This window comes from Lissotriton vulgaris, chromosome 12, assembly GCF_964263255.1.
Source record: "Lissotriton vulgaris chromosome 12, aLisVul1.2, whole genome shotgun sequence".
In the NCBI taxonomy this organism is placed as follows: domain Eukaryota; kingdom Metazoa; phylum Chordata; class Amphibia; order Caudata; family Salamandridae; genus Lissotriton; species Lissotriton vulgaris.
The window spans coordinates 718,485,413-718,513,065 of record NC_141700.1 but is presented as its reverse complement, the minus strand read 5'-3'; the positions used below and the strand labels follow the sequence as shown (position 1 = coordinate 718,513,065).

The 27,653-nt window shown below is 44.3% G+C and overlaps 1 protein-coding gene across 1 annotated transcript in view; it reads right to left on the bottom strand.

Annotated features, from left to right (window-relative positions):
- Positions 1 to 237: 237 nt before the first annotated feature.
- The window catches only part of LOC147678111 (hydroperoxide isomerase ALOXE3-like), a 168,419-nt gene continuing 141,003 nt past the window's right edge, over positions 238 to 27,653 (bottom strand). The window contains exons 11-14 of the mRNA XM_086945970.1: positions 24,811 to 24,932; positions 23,992 to 24,092; positions 6,000 to 6,170; positions 238 to 924 (exon numbers count right to left, since the gene is read on the bottom strand). Coding sequence (XP_086802096.1) covers positions 745 to 924; positions 6,000 to 6,170; positions 23,992 to 24,092; positions 24,811 to 24,932 — 574 coding nt within the window. The 3' untranslated portion in view covers positions 238 to 744. The remainder of the gene's footprint in view (positions 925 to 5,999; positions 6,171 to 23,991; positions 24,093 to 24,810; positions 24,933 to 27,653) is intronic.

Here is a 27,653-nt window from a genome sequence, read left to right as displayed (position 1 = left end):
TGCTGCCGAGAGAGAAACAGAAGTGATGTTTCAGGAGCACCAACCAATGAGGTGCCAGTAAAGAAGAGAGACGCAGAAGGGAATCAATAGCAAGCAGCAGGTGGAATTCCACTGCAATAGTGCTTACTACAGGTCTTCCAGAGAGCGCATGCGCTCCCAAGGCTGGACCTAAACAGGGGGTACGGGTACACATTTCTAAATAGTTAAAAAAAATACACAATTTATGATCTTTTCTTTAATTTGCATGATTGTTTATTAAGATCTCATACAAGCAAGAACAGACAATCAGTGTGCCTACATTTGTATTCCACAATATTGTTTGCTCAGTGATTTCTCTAATGGTGGCAGGTCTGCATCAATTACATACATCTCTTTCTCTCAACGAATCAATGTTATCTAACATTTACTGAGACACAACAGAGAAATGTCTGGTTTCTTCATCTTTTAAGCACTTCTAAGACAGATGTTCGAAAGATGCCAAATGCCAGTTAGCTCTCGTTTGTAAATAAAATGCATTGTTTTCTGTGAATGCTTCTCTCTTGCTGCACTGGACCTATTCCAGAAACAGTCTGTTTCCATTTTTAGCACCTGTAACACTGGAGCTCTTGAAGTGACCCCTGACCAAGGTCCAGTGATGCTGATATTTGACTGGTCTGAATCTAGAACAGAGTGGGGTGTGGGCCAAGAGATGCAATTTACTGACTAGGGAGGAGAGTGGGATCTTCTTGCTGGTTGTTTAGTGAGTTATATGGAGACGCTGTTCTCAATCACTTTGGGGTTCAGGTAGTTGTACTTGAGAGGCAGGGATGCGTTTCGGCTTTCAATCTCTGCAGATATCTGGGACAGGCGTTTCTGGAAGGCCTTGATGCACCGTTTGGGTTCCTCCTCTGTAAAATGTTCATCAGGTAATGTGCCTAAAGGCCTCTTTGAAAAAAAAGAAACATTTAATCTCATAAATCCAGAGAATATATTAGGGAAGCAACAAAAAAGCAAGGAACGCTGGTGAAGGTTTTCTAAGTAATCATGTTGGTTTAGAACAGCCTAAACATAGAATCAGCTTTACTTGCGTCCCTTACCTCCTTGTTTTTTTCAGTGGTACTCTTATGTTTTAGCTCACTCTATAAGAGATGACCACTGATCCCATGGAAACTCTGACCTCAAGGGTCTATCCTAGGCCCACTACTATTCTCCCTATACACCTGCTTCCTTGAGGACTTCTCCTGTGGCTGCTCTTGTTGCCTTTACACTGATTACACAAAGATTGTCATTCCTCTACCCATGAATTTGACTACTTCTCTACGATCAGGTGTTGGAAAGCTCTCATATCTTTTGCTTAACTCACCCCCATCCCCCCCAAAAAAATAAAAAACTGAGGGTCATTACTTTCTCTCCACACTGACATCATAGAGTCCAGATCTATATACTTTCATTGAGATATCTAGACTTTCTCATACTCAGCCAAAAACCTTGGGGTTATCACGGATACTGCAGCATGCGACCACATGTTAAATATCATAGAAATAGCCATGACTTCTTTTTCACACCGCCAATACCAATTAAGTCAGTAGCAGTTTGTAAATTAAATTACCTACTCAATAGTCACTCCCAAAAACCCTTCTCCCACTAGACAGGGTTTGGAACTGTGCTTGCAAAACCCTACTCAACCTGCCAAGGCGGTAGGGAGGACGGTGGCAGAGTCTCCCCGACCCGCTGTTTGCCAGCAAGCTGCTCCAGAGTGCCAGAAATAATTAAAGTACTGATGCGTGGGGCTGCTTGAAATTAGGAATCGCTTTTTAAAGCTTTTTAAAATTATCGCCGTTATTTGCAACATTTGCACTATTTTAATTTAATTTGCCGCTTACAGTGCTGGTGGTCTTCCCGCTTCGTCCGCAGTGTTTCCTGGAGACTTGGGGGACAACAGGGGCCCATTTTTGTATAGGGAAGGCTGTGCTTAATAATACAGCCTGGCCGCCCCGGTCTGACTCGGCACTTAGAGCCGTTGAGCGGAGGGCGGTCAGGTAAGAGCCAGTCACTTCCGCTTGGAGCTGCGGCTAGCGCACTAGTCTTTCCGTGATAAAAGGGCTATTTAGCCTTTCTATCAGTCTGAGTGCGCACGGGCGTGCCTAAGAGCTTGCCTAAGACAAGCCGAAGAGAAGCCCGTCTGCGCCCGTCCACGACCGGACTTGGCCAGGGGCCATGGGCTCTACACACAAGAGCCTGGACCCTGCTGGGCGTCATACCATCTGCTATTCAGCTCAGGTATTGAAAGAGTTACGACCAACCTTACCAGCAGGCTGTACGCAAGACACATGGCCGTGTCTCGAAGGTCCTTTTTCCTGTATTAGCTGTCACCATCAGGCTTCTCTTCCCTACCCCCCCATTGGTATCACACTATGATATCTAAAGGGTCTTACCCTCAAAAACCCTCTACCAAGCACCCCACCTGTAGTAACATCGTAGTAAACCCAATAGAATCTGGGCTAAAAAGTTTCCTCATAAATATTTGTTCCTTACCCAAACACTGTCAGGAACTTTGGGACCTTGTCAACACTATCACACCAGATATTTGTTTTCTTACGGAGACTTGGCTGAAGCCCCACACGGTGCCGGCCATCATGCTAGGGGTTCCAACCGGATACAAGGTTCTCAAATTAGATCGCCCCATCAAAACAGGTGGTGGTATTGCTGTTATATATAGAGAAGGCTTGACGGTCTCTCTACTCGATCAGAGATGCTGCCCTCTGATGGAGGTTATGATTTTTAAGATCAGCTCTACATCTAAAATCCATTGGAGGGGAGCATTAGTCTATCGTCCTCCGGGGCCGAGTACGAGCTTCTCGCTCACTCTAATGGAATTACTAGCCCCATATTTTAAAGCCAAGGAAGACTTTATTTTACTTGGAGACTTTAATATTCACATAGATCTCCCCAATCATCCAGACACAGTATCCCTGCTCTCCGATCTTTCCACACTAGGACTAGTAATTCGGAATAGTGGTCCAACACTTATAGGTGGACACACCCTGGACTTAATTTTCTGTAACTGCCCTAAGATGAAATATGATTCACCTATCACGGTAAGCTGGTCTGACCATTATATGGTCGAATTTACACTCTTAGGCCTTCACTTGCCACGCCACAAGTCTCTCCCAGCAGTCTGGCGACGACAGTGGCATAAGGTAACCCTAGATGGGCTACAGAGGGTATGGAATGAACCTATTATTCTTGTGAATGATGATGTGGAGAGTGGTCAAATTAAGTTCAACAGGGCCCTCATAGAGGCGGTGGATTCTCTGGCGCCTCTGAAACTCCATAAACAGTACCCACGATCTAAACAGAAAGTTTGGTACTCAAAAGAGCTGAGAGTGGAGAAGCAGGGGTGTAGAAAGCTGGAAAAAATCTGGAGGTAGTCACACACACCCCTTAGCAGGAAGTTTTACTCAGAGGCTCTGGCCATCTATCATAGAAATATAAAATTGGCCAGGAAGAACAGTCTCGCCTTACAATTGGCTGAAGCTGGTAATTCTACCAGAGAACTTTACAAAATTCTTCAATCTTTTGTAAAACCTGTGGCCTGTGAAAGTCCTGATGATTTCTCTCAAACTCTCTGCAATGACATCTCAGCATTTTTTGAAAAAAAAATTGAGTTAATATATGAGAAAATCACAAAGGCCGCAAATCCCAGGAGTAATGCTGATTATCCCGTCCTCCGGCCACCTAAATGTGAAAGCATTTTGCTTTATGCATTTCCGGAAGTCAGCTTAATTGATGTTGTCTCCCTATATAGCCAAATTAAGACAGGATCTCCAACAGATATTATCCCTGCTAAAATGGTTGCTCCTTTAGGTAACTTGCTCTCCACCGGCAATCAAATGGTGATTAACCTCTCCCTTAAAGAAGTGCCCAGTGATTGGAAAAAGCCGATAGTGAACCCTATTCGGAAGAACGCGGCGCTGCCATGGTCGGACCTTTCCAATCTCCGCCCGATCTCTCTCCTACCCTACCTTAGTAAGATGGCCGAGAAGCACGTGAACACACATGTGTCTAATTTCATCGAGGCAGCGGGCGGTCTGAACCACTCACAATCTGGGTTCAGACCCACTCACAGCACCGAATCAGCTCTCCTCTCCGTGACCGATAACATCAGGATGGCACATGATAGAGGAGGCTCTATGATTCTGGTGCTGTTGGATTTGTCCGCTGCCTTCGACACGGTGTCACACGAAATTCCTATCGGCCGTCTGATGAGGGTAGGGATAGGCGGTTCTGCCCTGTCATGGCTGGAGAGTTTTCTCTCTGGCCGCTCACAAACTGTCCGATTGGGCTCCCATTCTTCAATCTCTAGGGAGCTCACCAAGGGGGTTCCTCAGGGCTCATGCCTAAGCCCCACACTCTTCAACGTGTATGTGGCCCCCTTGGCCGACATTGTGAGAGAATATGGGTTCACGCCTATATCGTATGCTGACAACACCCAGCTCTTATTTCCTTTCCAGACCCTGACGCCAGCAGTTAAACACACTTTTGCTGCAGGTATGAGAGCTGTAGCCGATTGGATGACCTCCAATTGCCTACAATGTAATGTGGGCAAGACGGTCATGCTTTTCGGAGAGGCCCCCCTCCTCTGGTCACCTGACTGGTGGCCCCTGGCATTGGGACCTGCTCCCTGCCCTAAACAGGTAGTAAAAAATCTTGGGGTACGCCTTGATCAATCACTGCTTTTAAAAGATCACGTAACTCAGGTAACAGGATCTTGTTTTAGGGTCATTGGGCTTCTGAGGCGTGTATTCCCGTACCTAGCAGATAGTTACAGGAAAACACTGATTCAAATGCTTGTGATCAGCAGGCTAGATTACTGCAACGTGCTTCTTCTCTCTGCCAATGAGGAACAACTTGGCAGATTACAGGTAGCCTAGAACACGGCAGCTAGACTGGTCCTTAATGTTCCAGCCAGATCCCCCTCGCGCCCTCTTTTGAACAAACTCCACTGGCTGCCCATCCGCCAGCGGGTTAAGTTCAAAATATGCTGCGTAATCCATAAATGTCTATATGGCACTGGTCCAAAATACCTGACCGAAAAATGTAAACTCTACGAGCCAGGTCGCTCTCTGCACTCTAGGAACCAACTGTTGCTTCAAGTCCCCTGGATTAAGAGGGAAAGGCAGGGTGGTGGAGCACTTTCTTACAGGGGTCCCACTCTGTGGAACACCTTACCCCTCACCTTGAGACAAAACCCCAATTTAGGAGCTTTCAGGAAACTCTTAAAAACACATCTGTTCCTGACTATCTAAACCCGCATCCCTCTTATTTGTTTATTGGTCTCTGGCTTCTGGCTTATGGTAAGAACACAAGCGCAGAGATACCCCTTCGGGGGCCGAACTCCTGCGCTATGTAAGCGAATAAATAAAATAAAACAAGACAAAAGCTCACCACTTCCTTTTGCACGAAGCTGGGAGGCTAGTGTCAAAAATTCTACCCTTTACAAATCCTTGACAGTCACATATAAAGCTGTCACAGTACCTCCAGGAATTTACTCAGAACTCACTGGTTACACCCAAACCACAGTTTACATGATAAGATTCTGATTGCCCCATTCTAGTCCGCCTCACTGGTACTCACTGCTCCCACAGAATGCCCCACAATCACTGTTTCCAAAATCACTCTGAAACGCCACCTCATGTGTCTATTAAGGAAAAATTAAAGAAGCACACAGTGCCAAAAATGTAAATGACTCTACCAAGTTACTATACCAAGCATAATTGTATTATTGTTGGTGTGTTGCATTCCTATTACAAAAGCAGCTGTTTTATTCAAAGTGTGAATCACCTCTCTGGTTTATTTAGGTAATCACACTGAATTATCTATGTAACAATCCACCTTACAGAAGACAGTGTTGGACAAAATGTCATGCCAGTTATTCCTAAGTAAATTGGTCACAAGGAGGTACTGTGTACCAACAGCTTGGGACTCCTGACATATGCAAGGAGAGAATGGATGCTTACCATGTCACCGGGCTCATCACTCAGGACCCTGACAGTCACCATTAAGGCGGTAGTAGTGCCCACCTCGGGCAAGATCTCGAGGACACTTTCCAGGGTCGCTGTGCCTTTGGTCTTGGGGGGAGGTTGGCGCATTGTGCCGGGACCGTTCGGCATCCAGGAGAGAAAATCAAACTACAGTGGCACAAAAGAAAGAAAAAGCAACAGTTGAAGGCTGCAATTACTTTAATTAAGTAGATTTATATAGCACCACCAGAATGAGGGTTCTTAGAGTGCTATATAAAAAACAATTTCACTTGAAAAGCCAACAAATGCTACATCATAAAATATCATTGTTAGACAGAAACAAGAGTTCAGTGCAGGAAAACCGTGAATGCTGGGTGTAAAATCACCATTAGAGAGAAGGTTGGGAAAGTATGTGTTTCAATGAGGAGTCAGAATGTCAGCTAGAGTTTATATACAAGGAATTATCACAGAGTAAGGAGTAATCCCAAAAGGATATGAACATTGAGTGTACTGCTTGAGTCATCCTTTCTCAGCTGATAGTGTACCATCTTTCCAAACATTGCCTAGTTACTAGGGTGCCATGAGGGAAAGCATCTGCACAATGACCCACCATGAGCAAAGGCTGCTCTAATTGTCTACATTCAGATTTGTGCTCCTGTCTAAAAGTGCACTGGGCACATTGGTGAAGACTTTTAGTTCAAGGAAAATCTGAGCTTCCCCTTCCAGAGCAATGCCCTCTGGTAGACCTCTGGACCTCCTCGAGTCAACTTCTAAGATCACAAACTCACAATGTTCTCTACTGAGCCCCTTGTTGTTTTTTAAAAAAAACTTTTATTTTGCATTTTTTTAAAAAAAACAAGTAAACAAGACACATTGTGCAAATCTGCCAGGACCAAAGATGCTCACTCAATTAAAAAAAAACAAGAGAAGAAAAGTGGACAGAATAGCATAACATCCACATCCGGGCATTTTGGGAATAATCAATACAATGATTCTGCCCCACCACGGGCACAGAACAGAATGTGGATATCAGAGGCACAAATTACCTTGGACATAGTCATATGAAGCCCTCCCACCCACTGCTGGTGCTTGATATGGGTAGTAAAGGGGCGCCATATAACACCATATTTGGCAATCCGGTCTGGATAATAGCAGTCAATTTCTCCATTGTATAAGTGGGCCACACCTTTCCCCACCACGTATTTAAAGAAGGAGAAAGAGGTTGCTTCCACATCTACGCCACACACAGCCATGTCACCAGGAGGTGAAAGAGGAAGTGGCCCATGGAATTTGATGTGGAAAATATTCTATTGTCCCCTGAGTCATCTAAGAGAAGCATCAGTTATTCCAGTGGGAGTCGAACATTGGTCACGGAGTGCACTGTACCTTGAATCTCAACCCAGAATGTGTGTGGGAAAGTCCCGCTTTATGCACACCCCTTACAACACAAATCTAAACTCCCAAACACCTTATTCAGTCTAACAGTTGTAAGATACCAGCAGGTCAATATCTTGTCGGCGTTCTCTTTATAGCAGACACAAATTGAAGATTTAGCCGCTCTTTGCCAAATGTCCCCCCTCCCAAGTGTCATCAGATATTTCTGTGGCCAACTCTCTCTCCCATTGCTGTACGTGGGCATGCTTGCATAGAGTGGTCTACTGTAAGAGATAACAGTAGAGGCAAGATATGCGTTTATGATGTACGTTAGTGAGATATAATGACTCTATGGAATGCTCGTCATCCTGGAGGGCAAGACACGTGAAGGGCCCGCCAGCCTAATTGAGTGCTTGAGTCACATAAAAAAAAAAAACGTTCTTCCAGCCAAAGACCCTAAAAGAGTGCTTGAGTCAATCTAAAGCTGTTGTGTCGAGTTAAGTCAGTTGAAGGCTGCAATTGTTTCAATTAAGTAGATTTATATAGCACCACCAGACCAAGGGTTGCCAGAGTAGTATATAAAAAACTATTTCACTTGAAAAGCCAACACATTCTACATCATAAAATGTCATTGTTAGATAGAAACAAGAGTTCAGTGCAGGAAAACCATGGATACTAAGTGTAAAATCACAAATTTGGTACCCAAGTCCCCCCTTTAGCCTTAAATCGCCATAGAAGTCACCCAGAAAAACAGCCTGAGCCCAATGAAATGAGACTGGGTGGTCCACAGCTGGAGGAAAATCAGGATTGTGCATCAAAGGGGTGAGCTAGAAAGGGTAGGTTGGGAATGATGTATGATGGCGTACCCCTCTCCAATAAGCGAGCAACAAAGAAGCAAAAGGTAACAATGGGGGAGCATTTGTCCCGGTAAGCTCCAGAAGCTACAGCAACCCTGACAATGGAGAGGAAGAAAAAGCCTGCTTCCACCTGAACCCTGAGTTTCCTGTCAGGGTGGTGATTCCTATCTAGAGAAGGGCAGAGTTAAGCTGCCAAGACATAGGTGGAGACATTTGGGAAGCCCAGGCCACTCCCCGAAACTGGTATATTCAGTGTTGCTCTCACCACACATGGGGACTTACCTCCCCATATAAAATCCAGGAGTTTTGCATGGATATGTGTTTGGAATGAGAAAGCAAGGGCAAGTGGAAGGTCTGGAAAATAACCGAAGCATAACTCATTTTCACACTGTTGAGTCTGTCTAATCACAAGATCTCAAGTTACCACCAACAATATAAATCCTTAAAGAGGGCCGTGGATTGAGGGGGAATGTTGCAAACATTTAAGAGGCATATTAACAAGCGGCAGTGATAATTATCGCTGACCGCTGTTAGCTTGAGTAAATCTATCGTCCGCTATCGCGAGCGATAATCTCCATGTTAGCGTTGTATTAACAGCACTTAACGCCATGGAGAAAAAAATCCCAGCGATAGCGGGGATTATCGCCATTTTCAATGGAATATCGCTGGTTTTCCAGCGATATTCCATTGAAAATGGAGATAACATTGTTGATAGGGCAGGATAATCTTAGCCATGTAATCCACCTCCCATTGGATTACATGGCTAAATCAGGTCACAAACAGGCGTAAGAAGGTAGCTTTAACTGTGTTAGTGCTACTTTTCCTAACGTTCTGCTTGTTAGAGTGCAGCTTGATTATTTTGCTCTGGAACGCCCACTTTGCATCTCATTAGAGATGCAAAGCTGGGTGTTGTTGAAAGGCTCGCTAAATCAGCAAAACACGCAATAGCGTGTCTTTGCCGATAAGGCAAAAACGGCTGCAAAAGCAGTGATAATTTCATATTGCCTCCATGATAATATGCCCAAAATCTTTCGCCAGAGGCAGAAGATGTATCAATAAATAAGTAATGGATGACATTTCCCATTGGAAACCACAGTCTCGAATTGGGCCTTAAAGACTGTTGTGGGGATCAGCAATCCCCAGACCCTTTGACTTAGTAAAATTCATTTTTGAGCAGGACACCTGAGAGAAGGCATCAAGCTCCTCCATCAATGCCAGAACAGTGTTGTAAGAAACAAAGAATGACATCAGCGAATAAAGTAAGATTATGGTCCACACCGTCAACCACCAGACCACTAATCGGAGGGTTAGCCTGAACTTTAGCCACAAATGGTTCCATCATAAGGGCAAATATTGAAGGGGAAAATGGACATTCCCAATGGGTGACTCATGTGAGCTGAACAGGTAGGGCAAAGGAGCAATTCATTTTAAGCTTAGTAGTAGATTTCTGAAACTTGTCCTGAATAAACGTTTTCCTTTTATGTCCTAGGGAGATTGTATCCAGAACCTTAGTGAGGCAGGCTTTCCCATTTTTAGAAGAAGTGTAATCTGTGACTCCATCATGATATCTGTGACCACTCCAGTTGTCAAGAAATAGGTAAAGACCCATACTAAAGGACTGATCAGAAGGAAGGCATAAGATTTATAAAACATTGCTGTATCCCTGGCGGGACCCAGCGCCTTACTGATGGAGAGGTAGCCAATTGCTGCTCGATCCTCATTCGGAGTAATGTCATCCATCTGAAGGCACAACTCCTCAGATCTATCCAGGGGGGACATAGGTTCTCAATTATATGTTTTGACGCTGAGTGTTAAGCTGTTGAGCCTGGTATGGAGTGGAGTAGTAACTATAGAATATCTCAATGGAATCCTCGTTTCTCGATGGATTCATCCACCAGCTCCCCTATATGGCTACAGGTAGCACAATGCATAATTTATGTGCCGGGAGTCTGTCTGCTTTATCCCCCTTCTCGTGGTAGGCTTGGTTGACATACAGAAGCTTCTTAGCAGCCAATTTCATTAATAGATGTTCAAGCTTGCATCTAAGCTGCCGCAAATCCCTCAAAGGACTGTAGGAGCTGCCCTCTCTATGGCACGTCCCCACCTATCAGATTTGATTCTCAAGCTTCCCTTGGCAAGATTTGTTCGCCGCTTCAAAGGCTGCTGAGTGGGAAATAAGTTGCCCCCAAAATAAAGCCTTTGCAGCATCCCACAGGGTTGCAAGTGACAGATTGCCGATATTATTTTCATGGAAATAATGTTCAATAGTGTCCTTATTGCGTTCACTGAGAACTGGATCAAGAAGCGCCACCTCACTGAGAATCCATGCCGAGGGAATGGATCTTCGTGGAATTTGGTCAATCGTAGCTTAATTTCCTTTTTTGTTGCAGGAGCCTGGGAATCAGAATCCTGGTCTGGGCCACAGGTTGGGACTGAGAGTCAGTATCCGCCACTCGCGAGGAATCAGAACTTTGAAGTATGTTGAGGTTTAACCATATGCACCGCCATGATGGGACCAACACAACAATAAGTCCCTCAGCCTGAAGCACTCAACCAGTTGAAGACAGGTCCCTCACCAGCTGTGCTACAGAAGATCAGCAGTGCCTGAGCAAAAGACACAAAAGGAGCAAAGGCCCAGTATGTCCAGCGCGTCACAATGAGTTCTCGTCAATCAGCTTGGATGTGTACACCACATCACGCTGCATAACATCCGTTTTTTACCCAATGCATACATTTTTCATGGTGCCTTGATGTTGAGCCCACAATTTAAAAATCCGCCTTTCACTTATTAGGATATTTTACAATTCATATACTAATAAAGTTTCCAGATTGTTAATGGTGCCGCAATCCTTAGCAGTACATCGCATATAAATTGGGTCCACAGTATAACCATAAGGTAGACACGGCTAATTGATAGGTATGCAATTCTTAGTGACCATTGTTCGCGTCCCTCTGTGTTACATCTAACTAAGAGATATATAATTCTTAGGGATTATTCTTCGCGTCCCTCTGTGTTAAATTTAATATTTGTTGTCCTCTATTAGACTTTGCCTTTATCTCTCGATGATTACAATTGTACACTGGGATCACAATATTGAAGGAATGGATGATGTGGCCTAGCACTTGATAACGTGGTGTTGGGTGGGGTGGATTCCTCTTTTTTCACTATGAAATGTACAACCTGTACACATTTCCTGCATAAAAGTCTAATGAATACGTAGACATTTTTGAATTTGCTTAGTATCTGAATGTGTTAATATGAAACTTGAATGAAGAGAAAGTTGTTAGGGTGCTCGACTTGTTATACACAGGTTAAATCATGGTTTGGTCTACAAAGAAATGAATTTTTGGGATCTTATGTAATTGTTTTAGAAATTAGGTTTCTAAAATGTCTCCTGTCTAGGTGCTGTATATAGAATGTATTGTTAAATGTGTACATGTATTTTAAGACTGTATTATACACTTATTTTTTAAATGTCTCTTACAGCCCTGATGAAGTTCTTGTGGTAAAAAAGAACTAAAGGCTTTGGCTGCCTGGTGCTTTGTTTTCAAATTAAACAGAAGAATAAAGAAATCTACATATTGAGAAGACTGGATGAACATTCAAAAATTACTTTTTTCTTTTGATATTTGAACTGGGGGAGTGCAACCTGCAGTCTGTGTTGGCCGTCTTGATCGCTCCTTGGAAACAGCAGGGGCAGTGGTGTTGAACACCGTGGGAGCATAATGCTCAAATGTCAATTTGACTGGAGGAGGGTTTGGGAAAAGGAATGCAAAGGATTATTGTCCTTTTACTAGAGGGAGGTGTGTCTCATACACTTCTGGATGTGTGTAGGGTTGTGCTGTTTCTTTTCTGGTTGTATAAGTACACCACACCAGCCGCAAGAGCGCCCAACCTGTAACAGAGCACATGCATACATTAATAAGACACTCTGTTGAAAGAACATCACTTACGAGCAGTTTTGAAGTTAGCGTTCTAGCTTTCTAAGCGGCGCTGAGGTAGCAAAGGCAGTTGAACACACCCAGACGTCATCGCACATTACAGCTTCCCGGCTTTGGCTTCCTTTTTAAACTCCTGGGCCGGAAACCACATTATTGTTGGGGTCATACGGGTGCTGTGCTTTGACGAAGTAAGTAGAGGTCCTTTATCTCCAATGAATTTCAGATAATACAATAGCGATCTTGCATACAATTTAACGGTCCTATAAAGATGGCAACACCCTGCCAATGATTGCGGATTATTGCTGTTCGTAAGCAGCTGTGTAGTGCCTATAAAGGCAACCCTCCCAACCCTTGCAGAACTCAGCATGCAATTGGAATAAATAATCACGCAACACAATATTGTTGGGAAAGGATTGCTGCAGGTTTATTCCATACAAAGTATGCCAACGTGGTGGTTTACTTTACGGGCGATCTAAGGGCAGGCAGCGGTGACACACCAAAACTGCCCTGCCCGCCTGAAGAGCCAAATTGCACTGAGGCCAACAACCCAATCGCTGCTACCAATTATGAGGGGATTCTCCCTTGAATACTGTGTAACACCGGTCCACCGCTTTAATCATGCCTTTTAAGGGGGGAGCGTTGCAAGGCAAGCCCCTGTTTGTTCAGGCTTACAACCGCCAGAAGGACTAGCGAGCACTGACGATATTCCTCCAGGGACCTGCTATAAAGACTCCTGGGGTTTGGCCCAGGCACCCCTATTGTGCTCCTGAAGAGGTACCCTTTGGGTACCCTTCCACCTCCGGATCACCATGTAACTATGCCTGCAACACAAATGAAAACATTAAACAGTCCTACCTATCCGTGCTCTCCAGCTGACAAGCTAGGTAGGTCTGGAGATGGCGTGTCCTGAACCAAACAGTGCACCAGATATATATAGGGGCAGGTATAAGTACCCCAGCCCTGCCCTCCACGTTCCGGAAAAGACGCGACATGCACACAAGACTTGGGAACGCCTCCCCGGGGTCCCCTCGGCTCAAGGGGCGTGGTGGCATACCTAATGAGGCACTAAGGTGGCTACCCTTTTGAAGTGGCCCACTGCGTGAGCAGTGGGCAGCCTCACAGTGCCTATATAGGCAACCCTCCCCACCCTTGCAGAACTCAGCATGCAATTGGAATAAATAATCACACAAAAAGTTTACTGCAGATTTATTCCATACAAAATATGCCAACCTGGTCGGTTAACTTACGAGTGATTCAAGGGCAGGCAATTGTGACTGACCTAAACTGCACTGCCAGACTGACGAGCCAAATTGCACCGTGGCCAACCCAATTGGTGCTACCAGTTATGAGGGATTCCCCCCTTGAAAACGTGAACGACCGGTCCACTACTTTACTCAATCCCTTTTAAGGGCAGAGCATTGCAAGGCAAGCCCCCGTTTGTTCAGGCTTACAATCGCCCGGACGACTGGGGGGCGCCGATGATTTTCCTCTTGGGACCTGCTATAAAGACTCCTGCGGTTTGGCCCAGGCACCCCTATTGTGCTCCTGAAGCCTTTCACCTTCATATCACCCTGTAACTTTGCCAATGCTCTAGATTTTGCCACCATCGCCTCCAGAGCCCCCCACCAAGGCTGGCAATTTACTTCACTTGCAACCAGCTGTTTCCAGTGCCTCTCCAATATCTAATAAGAACTGATCCATGCCCACCTTAGACAGGTGCACCCTGTCTTCCTCAAAATACCCTTTGGTGTTGGCATGTATTAGCCCATGTCTGATGAAGCCAAACCCCTCTGCTCCGTGAACTTGCGCATGGTGCTGTTTACCCTTCTTCGGCAACGTTCAATAGCCTCCCCCAACCTGACACCTTGCAAGACCCTACGCTGGACTATCTCTGACCACCATAGCTCACATTGACCAATGTATTTGCTGATTTCGGATCACTGAAATTATATCGACCTCAATAATATCGAGTTGCCATAATATCGTTTATAAAATATCGATGGAAAAAATATCGACTGGCTATCTTTAAACAGGTAAGTACTAAATTATCGACTCTAAAATATCGAGTTACTAAAATATAGACTGTAAAAATATCGTTTTTTTAAAATGTCTTTCAATTAAGTTAAAACTAATGTAATAATCAATATATTTATTATAAACTTACTTTAAATTATTCAATTATTGTTATATTAACAAATATTTATTGTAAATAAAAAATATTAAAAAAATAATACATATATATTTATATAAAAAAAATTGTATTAAAAAAACATATATAATAATTTTACCGTAGCATAGCAAAATGGTGGAAATTTATTGTAACAACTGTAGTGAATTCTACAATAGCTAAAGCGTTGGATATCGTAGGGGTAAAATTTACTATTCCCACTCCAGTGGGTGCAACAGTAGGTAAAGCGTTGGATAGCGTAGGGGTAAAATTTACTGTTCCCACTCCGGTGGGTGCAACAGTAGGGAAAGCGTTGGATAGCGTAGGGGTAAAAATTACTTTTCCCACTCCAGTGGGTGCTACAGTAGGGAAAGCGTTGGATAGCGTAGGGGTTAAAATTACAATTCCCACTCCAGTGGGTGCTACAGTAGGGAAAGCGTTGGATAGCATAGGGGTTAAAATTACTATTCCCACTCCAGTGGGTGCAACAGTAGGGAAAGCGCTGGATAGCGTAGGGGTAAAGATTACTATTCCCACTCCAGTGGGTGCAACAGTAGGGAAAGCGTTGGATAGCGTAGGGGTTACAATTACTATTCCCACTCCAGTGGGTGCTACAGTAGGGAAAGCGTTGGATAGCGTAGGGGTTAAAATTACTATTCCCACTCCAGTGGGTGCAACAGTAGGGAAAGAGTTGGATAGCGTAGGGGTTAAAATTACTATTCCCACTCCAGTGGGTGCAACAGTAGGGAAAGCGTTGGATAGCGTAGGGGTTAAAATTACTATTCCCACTCCAGTGAGTGCAACAGTATAAAAAGGCAAAACTTCATAATTAATTATAATTTATAGAAAGATTAGTACCAAGTAAATTTAATTTCCTATACCAATAACTTTTATTTACCAATTAATTTTAATTTCATGGACAATTATTAATTAATTAAACAATTTAATTAATTAACTTAATTAATTAATTATTGATTTACTTCCCACACTATTCCCCTATAAACCCACAACCCGCTACTGAAACTAATTTACTATAAATTAATTATTTATTAATCAATTATTATTAATTACCAATTATTTTTTATTTAATTACCTATTATTAATTATTTTACAATGAATATTAATTTACATAATTAATTAATTATATTTAAATTACTTCCCACCCTATTCCCCTATAAACCCACTACCCGCTACAGATTTATATTACACAATTATTAAAAATTAGTAAAAACTTACCTTATTTTCCATTTTCTTTTGTGTATATTCTATCTAGTCGATATTATGTCTAGTCTATATTTTTGATTCGATATTTTGGCTAATATTATCGATATAACTCGATATTTTTGTAGTCTATATTATGTCTGGTTGATATTTTGTCTAGTCTATATTTTTTCCTCGATATTATGTCCAGTCTATATTTTGGATTCAATATTATGTCTGTTTACCGCTGATTTCACCCATATCAGCCTTTGTTGCCTCCGAGGTGGATGACCGAAATGTTCAGGGGCCCTCCCCCCCTAGCTTGTCTCTGGTGCAGTTTGTTGAGAAAGCTGTGCCTTTGCATGCCAGGGTACCCCAATCAGTCTATATTTGTCTGAGAGAATCCATGCGTCCAAGTCCTGTATTCTGCCCATTGCGCAGACCTGGCAATGTACAAGTGGCCAATTACCAACACCTTGAACCCTGGCGAAAATATGCCAAACTTGTGTATAAACAATATAACACTGCAAACAACACTGTACAATATACAAAAAACTGCAATGACACTTCTGAAAAAACCCAACTGTTTCGCCTTTTCATCCATTAAGGACCTATTAAAACCATCACAGGCGAATGTAGCGCTCATTACAACGTGAGTTCCAATGTCCCACCTCTTTAACGTGCTCAGCTGGGAGACCAATCTTGAAAGGCAAGGTAGCTGCTCTAATTCGAAATGAATGACTAGAAAATTGTTTCCCTGGGTGAGTGTGTCCTGATAACACCAGGCAAGACCTCATAATCCGGTCCACCTGGACTTTTGTGAGGGGCACCAGGTCTGCATGAATTAATAAATACCCTGCTGAGCTAGGGCAGATGGCTTAATAATGGCTGACCAGCCGAACTGGGCAGTATCTTCTGTCTCCCAAGGGCTGTAACACTACTTCTTTCCCTCGCCCCCGGTCAGTTTTGGATCTTCTGATGTGTATCCTTAGAGAGTTACTTATCAACTGGACATCCTGGCTGCATAAAGTGTCCCTTGACCCATCCTTTTCGACCTAGCGACTAGTTCACTGATTCTGAAGGACCCAAAAAATAAATGCCAGGCTGAATGCTGCTGCAAAGAGACTGGCCTCGAAAGGTGAATGAGTGGCCTTGTGAACAGCATATATCATGCCTTGCAATGTGTGGAATTAAATTGGTGAACTGGAGTCTGGTACCTTTATCTCCTCTCTAACCCATTCCTTAAGTGCAGACCAAAAGAGGAAAGTCTTGGCAGGAACATGTAACCCCATGATGACTCACAGTGGCTAAGTGGCTTGCGGTTCCAAGAGTGGCTCTTACCCTTCTCTTTTGCACACAGGACAAATACTTGTACCCTATGCTCCAGCAAGATTGTGTTCTGACCCTGCACCCCAGAGACCATCCAGAAAGTGGAGAAACAAGGATTGTATTGCCTCCTGGTCTCCGATGCAAGGGAAAGTTCATCCAGTTTCTTTAATCGCTGTTCCACCAGAGAATTTGCCAGAGGAGTGCAGGGAAAGAGGTCATCTCCGTTCTTGCTCGCGGCCATTCCTCCCGGAAATGGAGTCATTGAAAATGAGAGAGAGCGTCAGTGGCCATGTTCTTGTCTCCCTGAATGTGTCTTGCCCAGAACTCAACATTGTTCTGCAGTCAAGCCCTCACCGCATGCCTTAGCAAGCAAAGTACCAGATGGCACTTTGCTGCCTGCCCATTGATGGCCTGTATCACTGCCATGTTGTCTGACCAAAACAGAACTCTCTTGGATGCTAAAGCCTCAGGCCATAGGTGAAGGGCTGCCACTATGGGAAACAGTTCCAGTACCATGACATTTGCAGTGATTCTCTTTCTGTGCCAAGCATTCAGCCATTTCTCAGCACACCACTGACTCCCCATTATGGTGCCAAAGCCCTCTCTGCCTGTTGCATCTGTAAATAAGCACTGTTCAGGGCTGCCTGCCCATGGTGATATCCATATCATTATGCCATTGAAATCCACCAAGAATTCTGCCCACATTTTGAGGTCCTCTTTCAAACCTTTGCTCAGTCTGATCATGTGGTGTTTCCTCTTTACTTTGGCTGTGGCCCAGGCTAGACTTCTAGCAAAAACTCTGTCCACTGGGACCACGATGGCTGCGAAATTGGGTTTGGACAGTATACAGCTAGGAGGTTTTTTGAGTAATCCAGAATGACTAGGCGCACAACCTGAGTAACCGCAAAGTGAAAGGTAACATGAGGTAGTCCGTATAGGCAATGGGGCGAGCGGTAATCCCTCACAACCGCTCAAGGTTGGACCAAGGAGATCCACACAAATAACAAAAGACAACAAAGCCCCTGCACTATACAATATCAATCAATTCTTGGTAATGCTGGTGTCAGTTGAAGTGGTTGATTAAGCACATCAAAACTTTCAGTGTAAAACTTCGAGAATGAAAAGTCATCAATAGATATATAAAAGTTCAAAGAGACGTTCTGTTCTTGGTGTAGTAAATCAGTTTATTGTTCCTTTGCACAGGCCAACACGTGTTTCATCGCAGGGAACAGACTGCGAATCTTCAGGGCCTCATATGAATTGGGCGAATTAATGTTGGTCACAACCCACGGTTGGGGCGATACTTGGAATCCTATATTTGGATTTCCAAAACGTGCGTACTCGCTGTCTGCGTGATTAGTTGAATCTCAACCTCTTGTTTTCTGTGAGGGCGATGACCTGTACATGATGACCAAAATGAACACACTACCTTGACTCGAACAGAGAATGGGGGGTTTGCGAGATTAACAAGCTTATTAGTTCCCTGGTTGTGCCTGTCCCACTTGGACAGCCCCAGAAGCTTCCGCCTGGGGTGCCTCACATACCCTAGGCCCCCTTGTACTTAGCACCAACAAGGAAGTTTAGGAACTAGAATGTTCCCCCCCACTGTCTCCCGCTAACCTTGAGTCATTTTGATAACTTGTCTCAGGGCAACATATACCTGCTATGGTCTGGTGGAGAGAGTTCCCTATGTCCTTTGTCTCGACCTCAAACTTAACTTCCCAGATGCATCCGTCCTTGTTGCGTTCATGTAGCTGTCCAGTATAATGAAAAACATTAGAAAACCAACCAAGATGTGCTTAACACAAATAGAGGCCCCAACTACTCCTATTCACTGTAGGCAATATGACGTCAGAGTTGCTGTGTCGGATCTTTTAAAACAACTTACAAATGCACCTTGGCCACTGAATGACCTGGTCGTCTATGTCCTTCTGTGGGTAATATGCACAATGCTGCAAAACACATTTTACACTGATTCATTCATCTAGTGGATTAAAGCGTTCACAGAAATCTGCCTTGAACTGTTGGTGAGCACTGGCCTACCTCCTTGCGGCGGGAAGATTAAAGGGGGTGCACATAACCACATAAGTTTGTCAATCAGTGGGGGGGTGGATCACTTGTCCTGCCAACCTGGATTCCTCAGGTGTTCGGTACGTCCCTTGGTAAAAAACCCTCATGCACTCGAGATGGAGTCGTAAATAGCGGTATATCTTGATTCTCCGCTATAATGCTCGAGTGTCTGCATAATCACAGGGTTGTTTTGTATGCAGCCTCCACCCGGAGGTAGTCATCCAAGGTTATGTGCAGTAGTGTCCAGTGATTAATGAGAGGTGGTGAATTTTAAAATAACTTGCACAGCCAGAGGATAAATTTAATGTTCTGGATTCGAGTTAGTAATGGTGAAAATATTCTTGGTATGCGTTTAGAGAATTACTAGGGTTCTCTACGCTACCTATTTTCTTGGTTAAAAGGTCGACATGTTTCAGCCCTTGTTTGTCAAAATGATCGTTGGGCTTTCTTCAGGACCGGGGTGTAAGGGTGAGAAGGCGACAAATTAATCCCTTCTTTGTTGGAGTCAATTGTGCCTATGAAATAAAAAGTGTGCCACCTTGGGGGAAGGTTTTGGGGACATGTTTTACATACATATTAAATAAACTGCCAGCTCTGTGCTAGGAGTGAATTAAATCGCCGTACAATGCTTAGCCATTATCCTATCTAGAGTAACCACATACCCAAGCCCTACCTTTTATTGTAATCAAAAAAATTATTTTTACCGTTTCTAGTATTTACAATTGCGAGTTTAGTTTGGAACCATTATCCCTCATTCATTAGGTGTAGTTCCTCATAAATCACAAGGCATTCAAAATTGTATTTCAAAAGAAAATGCCCATATTCGACATTGTTTTATCACAACCAATAGGCATTATCTCCTATTGTGCTTTCACAAGTATGCCCCTTACTGGCAACTATTCATCTATGTACACATACAGAGCATTATATAAAGGATATTAGCCAAAATCTTTAAATATTTTGCTGCTCGATATTAGCCTGTGTGATATTTTTTGAAACCCGTTTTTGTGCCCAAACACATTGGCCCTTATTTATGAGGCCTTGCGCCAGTTTTTCGCCAGCGGCGTAAAATATGCGCCTTGTTGCGCCATATTTAAAAAGTGACGCATCTAGGTAGATGCGTCACTTTTTAAACCCCTGCGCCACATTATACCTGAGTCAGGTATAATGTATGCAGAGGGGGCGTTCCCCCGGAAAAAGCCTCGTAATAGTGACGCAGTGAAATCTATGAGATTTCACTGCGTCACTTTTAGGATGCTGTTGCGTCAAAATCTTGTGCCTGCCTCACAGCAGGCGTAAGACTGACGCAGGCCCTTTCACATGGGGCTTGCCCCATGTGAAAGGGCGCATTGCTGGAGTTGCGTCACTTTTGTGACACACTCCAGCAATGCGTCACTTTTGCGCTCACAGATACGTCAGAAATACTGACGTATCTGTAAGTCCTTGCGACATGATGCGTCATACATTAAATATGACGCATCATTGGTGTCGCAAGGAGTGCGCAGTGAAAAGTGACGCATCGCTGTTTTCACGCAGCGATGCGTCACTTTTCATAAATGAGGCCCATTATTTTAGAGCGCTTAGTCTAGCATGCAGTACACATACCTCTGCACGTGTTATTACGTGCTTCCACGGGTACCCAGGGAGTCTGTAGGGAGGTCTTTTCTAAAATTTAAGAGGGAGGCAGGGGTTGGTAAATAAAGAGGGATACCGGTACTTATCTGTTCTATTTGAAGCGTTTCCCTTAAAAAGTTAATAAAAGGAGCCGAGCGCTTGTGCTCTAGGCTCACTAACCCACTGTACATCTGGTGTCTGTGTCGCAATTCTTATGAGTATGTGGGCCTAGGGCCCCACGACTCAACAATGCCATCATGTACCGCGCACACATTGCACAGGTTGCACAGATCGTGAGTATCCTTATTATGAAATAGCTTGGCTCCAGTCCTGTGTTTTACATCCCAGGCAGCTAAGGAGGATGGTGCCCTTGTTACGTATTGCGTAGCAGCTGGCCGCAAACCCACGCAGCCGCTGTTGGCGGCCGGGATACTCACAACAAGCCAGGAAATGGTGCTTTGAGGAAATATCCTGCTGGGGTCACGCGGGCTGAAGTACTGCTACTGGCAGGGGAACCACTGAGGGGGCAGTGCCATGCAGCATCTCAAGGGTGCCATGGCCGCAGGCCCCCCTGTAGTCCAGTACCGGAGTGCCCGCCAGTACTCTCTCGAGCCCACTCTCTATCCTACTGTCTTAGGCGGTCGCTTGCATCTCCCGCTGACCCGCTCGTGGCCTGTGCGTGCGGACCAGTGGTCGGGTGTGACGTTGAGTAACAATCATAAATTTGAACTGCCCCAGTCTTTCGTAGCTGCTGGGGCGGTGCACAGACATGCCTAAAGCAAAACAAGAGGGCCCAGTCCATCCCTTGGCCCCCTCGTGCTTGACATGCAGTCAGGTGTAAAGCTGCGCACCTGATCGATTTTTCCTGCCACCCCAGCATTGCCACAAGTATCCGGGGCATGGTCAGCCATGACCAGGGCCCGGAGAGAGGCCCGTTTAATCCCGTAACCATCCAAGTCCCCCTCTTAGAATATGCTACACGCCCTAGGCAGCGCCACCCCTCAGGCTGATGCAGCATGCTAGTGGGCCGACACTTAGGTCACCCCCGGAAAGGACGTGCTCCGCAGCTCCACACCGCTCAACCTGGCCCCTAAGCAAGCCAATGTCTTAACCTTACCTGCAGCACCTTAGACCCCAGTCTTGCCCTTTTCGGGGGTCAAACCTGCACCATAGCCATTTACAGAGATTGAGCTCACTAGCACTACTCCTGACATGCTGCCAGAGGGCCAGAGGCACACCTGTATATGGCCTACAAGACAGGTGGGGGAGGGCAAGCACGAGGACCTAACACTAGCGACTCGGTGAGCCCAACAATAAAACCACCCCCAAGGGCTGGCTTGACCCCTGGGAAAACCTTCTGGGTAGATGTCATGTGGACAGGACTTGTGGGAGGAGCTGGTGTAAAGCCCCCACCATGCATCTTGAGATTATGGCTGGCCAAATATCTCCCACAGCCTTGTAACATAATGCCTCCCAGTGGAGTATTTTCGCATATCTTGGCTGGTGTCCCAAGAGGCCAGGGAGGGGGGTGTAATTTAAAAAAATAGGAGCTCAGAATTGGTGCCACCCCTGTATCCCCAACCCCGAGCCATGGTGCTGCTTCCTTGTGGCCCATGTGCTTGTAACAGGTGCAGAACTGTGGCTGTGGGGGAAATTGTCCCATCTGCAAGAGACTGTGGACACCAAGAAGAAAAAAGGGGGGGGGGGGGCACAGGCCAACTTACCTCCAACTCACCTGACTTAACCTGAGCTCCTGCCTTACAATGCCCAATGCGACCCCCGAAGGATGGCGTGTCCAGAGCCAAAGAGGGCACCGGATGGAGGGGGCAAGTATAAGTATCCCAGCCCTGCCCTCCTTGTGCAAGAAATGATGTGGCATGCGTGCCAGACTTGGGAGCTCCTCCCAGGGGTCCCCTTGGCTCGAGGTGGGCGGCGGTGTGCCTAATCAGGCACTAAGGTGGCCTCCCTTTTGAGGTGGCCCACTGCGTGAGCTGCAGGTGCAGTCTCTTTTCCAGCAAGTGTTTCCTGGGAGCGTTTCCTGTTACAGTTATTTCCCGTCAGACGACCAGAAGCAGGTAGGAGATCTTCGTTCTCTCTGCCTGGAGCTTTCTCGAGTAATGTCAGATTGGTGCAGGAATTCTGGAAGGAAAACCTGCCAGTTCAGGTGTTTTTTTTCTCTATGTGAATAGAAATGGAGTGTTTAGTTATTATTTGAAGTTCTATAAACATATCAGGTGCAGTATTTCTACCAGGCTTAAGAATATTGGAGATATATAAACAATAGTATGCTCATGTGATTGTGAAAATGAACCTCCCAGGCTTAACTTTTCGAACATTCTGGGATAAATTCGGAGAGAGACCCATATACTAAGCTTCCTGAAATTCTTTTACTGTGGAACATTGCTTCTGTTCTTCTATAAGATAAAGGGCTGCCATTAATATACAGAATGTTATAGGACAAGAGCATGCCTTTCTCTTCTTACAGGTAACCAAATACCACAGGTCAAATACATATGTGCCAATTAAAATGCTGTAATTTTGGTTTATAATACATTTGCTCACGTGTTGGATCATCTATTTTAGGTCTCCCTCCCCGCTGTACCCTCCCTAATACCCTTCCCTTCATCTGGCCCTTCTGATCCTCTGTGTTTTAGAAATCAGAGTCAGACCTGCCTGGAGGTGCGCCTCTGGAGGGTTCTGCTCCTGAGGAACATATCTGGCCTTGACAGTCCCCCACCAAGCCCCCGTAGACACCAGGGTGGTTGCAGTGCTCCAGGCCTGGGCCTATCCCGGCCTCTGGGCCACCACAGGCATGTTGGTGCATGAGCCATGCACAAAGGGGATCAGGCCCACTAGAAGCAGAGTGGGTGGGCACAGAGGGAAACCACCACCACCTGTGCTCCTGACTCACATAGATGGTGGCTAATTGTGGGCCACCGTCGCAGTCATCCGCCACCAGTGCAGGCCTCTACTCAGATCGAATCAGGCCGCTCCAGGTGTGCATATAAGATGGCCACCGTCACTCCTCTCCCCATCACTACCAGCATTCCTGCAGCGTCTCACCAGGTATGGGGAAGGTTTTCGCTCTCATCACCAGGATCTTGGCCCAGGAAGAAACTGCAGAGGAACAACCTCAATGCCAATAATGGGTCATGACGGGGAGATTGGGAGCTAGATGTGAGGAACTCAGGAGAGAAGTATCTTGCTGGGTCACCACCCTGGCCACACCCCCTACTGATCCTCTTGTACTGGTGTATGTGATATTTATAAATTGCAGAACTAGTCTTGAGGCAGTAAAGTACCAATACTTTGCAATTGCTTGTTCTCATGAACACCTGTTTAAGATGTATATGGTACAGATGAGTTTTCTACGCACCTACATCCCCTTGTTATTTGTTGCCACCATCTATAGTACTAGAGCCATATTTACAATTACCTGCCCACTGTTGACAGCAGCATGCTGAGCAGAACTTGTGAAAATCACCATAGTCAGATACTTGATCAATTCAGCACGGGTCTTTAGAGAGGATGGCACTCCTGAAAGAATACCAGAAAAAATGTTATGAAGACACACAAGATATTTACCTGTGTCAGATCCTGTGCCTCATGGGCCATTGGTAGGTAGGCCTGCAGTTGTTTGGTTGAAATAATATATCTGTGGGATATTTAATTTTGGCAAAGTTTCTACATAGTTACAATAAGGTGCTACAATCCAATGTCATTGACAGTATTGTTGAAAGTGCTTTCTGAATTCTAGTACACTGAAAAATGGCACAGAATTATAGATAAGCTTGAGTTATAAAACTAAATTTTGCATTTTAACAGGATTTAAAGCATGCAGAAAATGAATTCCAAACCGTGTTAGAAACTTTTCTTTCTTAACTGCGGAAGGCACTTCAAGCATGAAAATTCTGAAAACTTTTAATTTCACAACCCGTCTCAAAGTATTGTGGTTAGGATATCAAGCAATCAAGGATATTAAGGAGCGGTGTGGTGAAGCGGCCAGAGGGGGCTGACTCCATAGTACGGGGCTCCTGGTTCGCTCTCAGCACTGATGGCAGCTCAGTTCATCATCATGTGACTCTAGGCAATAACTAACTTAATCTCCCAGACGACCCCCAGTGCCTTGAGACCATTAGGAGTCATTAGCTTGCACTTTACAAATACCAGATTATTATTAAGCCAAAACCAGTGAGAAAAATGTGAATGGAGACGATAAACAAAAACACTTGGCAATAAGTTCAAGCAATCTTACCAGAGGATTGTCTTTCCAGGAAGCCTTCTTTGAAGATCTCCTTCACCCATGCTTGAAGCTCTGGGTCCTTCTGGATGCTCTCGTCACCCTTATAGTAGCAGTCCACAATTCCAGACACATAGCTAAGAAAAAGAGAACATAGAGTACAGTCAATAGGTAAAAGGCCACATGGAATACTTCCAAATCAAGAGAGATCAAGCTCTACTTCTTAATACAGAGAAAGTAAGTGTTGTTCATCTAACATTTGTTAGTGTTCTGTTTATAAGTCAACTGTATAATAATAATATGAAATATGTCTCCTACTGAGATTACAGATGTTAGGTTCACCAGACAACCATATCTGATTGCCTTTACAAAAAGTAAGTTTTTTTTAATACAGTCTGTTTTCCTCCAATTAATCATGGCTACATTTAAAACTAAGTTTATTGTTTTTGAAAGGTTTAAAAGTTGGCAGTGGTTCCCATGGACCACTGCTCATTCTTGAACAAGCCTTATTTTACATTCGCAAAGGGGAGTGGGACCATTTGGGCCACTTTCCCCTTTGTGAAGGACTCCCCACCTCAAGTAAGGAGTCTGCAGTTTTAAATTGTTTTTCAACTGGATTTCAAACATCTCATTCCAACTGAGTATTTAAAATGGACACCTACAACACACACCTTCCGAACAGTGAATCAGTATGGGATCGTAAATCTATTGTAGGAGTCAATAAAAGTTTACTGACTCCTAAAATGTGACTGAACTCAGGTTCTGAGTATTTGCGATTGTAAAATAGGTTTGTAAATCTTGCCCCAATTTCCCCAGCGGTGTACACGCTCATCACACCTCCATTCATTCAATAAAGCAGTGTTAATATGGATTCTCTACAGGTATACTCGATCGAGAGCAGACACTTAGGGCAATATGTACAAAGCCATTTCGCATTTACAAATAGTGTGAATCACTATTTCAGCCCACTAGGAAATGCAAAATGGTTTTCCTGTATGTATGAAAGGCATTTTCGATGGTCCAATTTGAGAATTCCATCATGTAGAAATCGCGTTGTTAGCATTTTGAAATTTGAAATAAAAAATCGGTATTACCAAATAGTGAATCACCAACACTATATACAAACGATTTACTAATTGTGATTAGTCGCAAAATGGCCATTTAAGAAAGGCAAATACCATCAACGTGTAAACGGTGGTAATGAGGTGCAGAGGATAAAAAGTCACCCAAAATGCATCTGGCTCTTCCAGAATGGCAGGTCTGTATGTCTTGGCAAGTAGGATGAGGATTTTGGATGGTAGGCAGAGAAGGAGGAGGAGAAAGGAGATGTTATTGAGGCTCAGGGGCCCCCTGTTTGAGCAGAATGAGGAGATTTATGAGAAGTATAGACTGAGTAGGGAAGCAATTTTACATATAGTGTCTAAGTTATATCCTCATCTACAAACCCCAACAGTTAGCAGCAATGCAATCCCACCAAATGTACAAATAATGTGGTGTCCACACCTTTTAGCTTTTGGCAGTTACCAGCGATTTATAGCAGTGGCAAGAGGAGTATCACTAAGTGCATTTTCTAGATTCTTTAATAGGTTTATGAACATCGTGATTGGCAAAGTGAAACAATATGTGTTTTTCAAACACTCACTGCTTTATCGGGTAGCACTGTTTCCAAACCTCATTGGTTTGTTGATGGCACACATATTGCCATATGTCCACCACTCTGCAAATGAATGTAATTATAGAAACAGCAAAATTACCCATTCACTCAATGTAAACATTCTGTGTGATGTCTCATGCATCATAACTGAGCTTGTAGCCAGATTCCCAGGCAGCACGCATGACTCCTTTTTGTTATAGCACAGTTGAATAAATAACTTACGGTGAGTTTGGTGATTTTTATTTTAGCTAGTAAGAGGATTGCAAACTCAATTCATACAGTGCTCAAAATTATGCTTGGCAAATAATCAAATTATTTCTCCTTCTCATACTATTTAGGGAGACAGTGCATATGCCTTGCACCCTTGGAACCTGAAATCATACTTGCATTCAAGGCCCATAAATGAAAGACAGTACAACAGGGCACATAAAACAAAGCGATCAATAATTGAACAGACTTTTGAAATTCTCAAATCATGTTTTACATGCCTACACATGACTGGTGGAGCACTATCTACAGACCAGAGACCTGATGCAAAAACATTGCCACATGTGCCATTCTTCACAACATAGCCATGAGGAAGGATCTACACAATACCAGCATAGAGCCAGAATAAGACTCAGAGGAGGGGACACAATCGGCAGAACACAAACAACTATTTTTAAGGTAAGAAAAATGACTGTATCTAAGAAATAGCCAACACACATAATGGTAGGTTTTTACATTACTGAAATAGTACATTTTATTTATGTTGTAACAATGTATTGTTATTGTGTATCATCAACTGTATCTTTATAGAATGTCACTGTTTAACTCCTTTGCTGCGTCGAACGTTCAGCACCCAGTGCTGAACGTTCGAATAACGAGCGCTGGCCTGTCGGCCAACGGTCGTGAGCAGCACTGGCAAGGTAGTGCTCGCGACGACCGTTGGCCGACGGCAGCGTTTAAGGGGTTAAACAAAGCAACAAAGTTTGAAAAAAACAAACACACTTGTATATTGCATCAGAGTGTATACAAAAGCCACATTTTACGACCTGTGGTGTTGGTCAACTCAGCAGGACTTGGCTGTGGAATTGGGGAATATATCTGTTGCAGATGTGTGTCAGGGTATTTGCCTTGTACAGCATCCACCAGGCAAAGATATGCCACTGAGGCTACAGCTGTCTTCTCTTTCAGATGGTGGTAAAATGTTAGGGACAGGCGC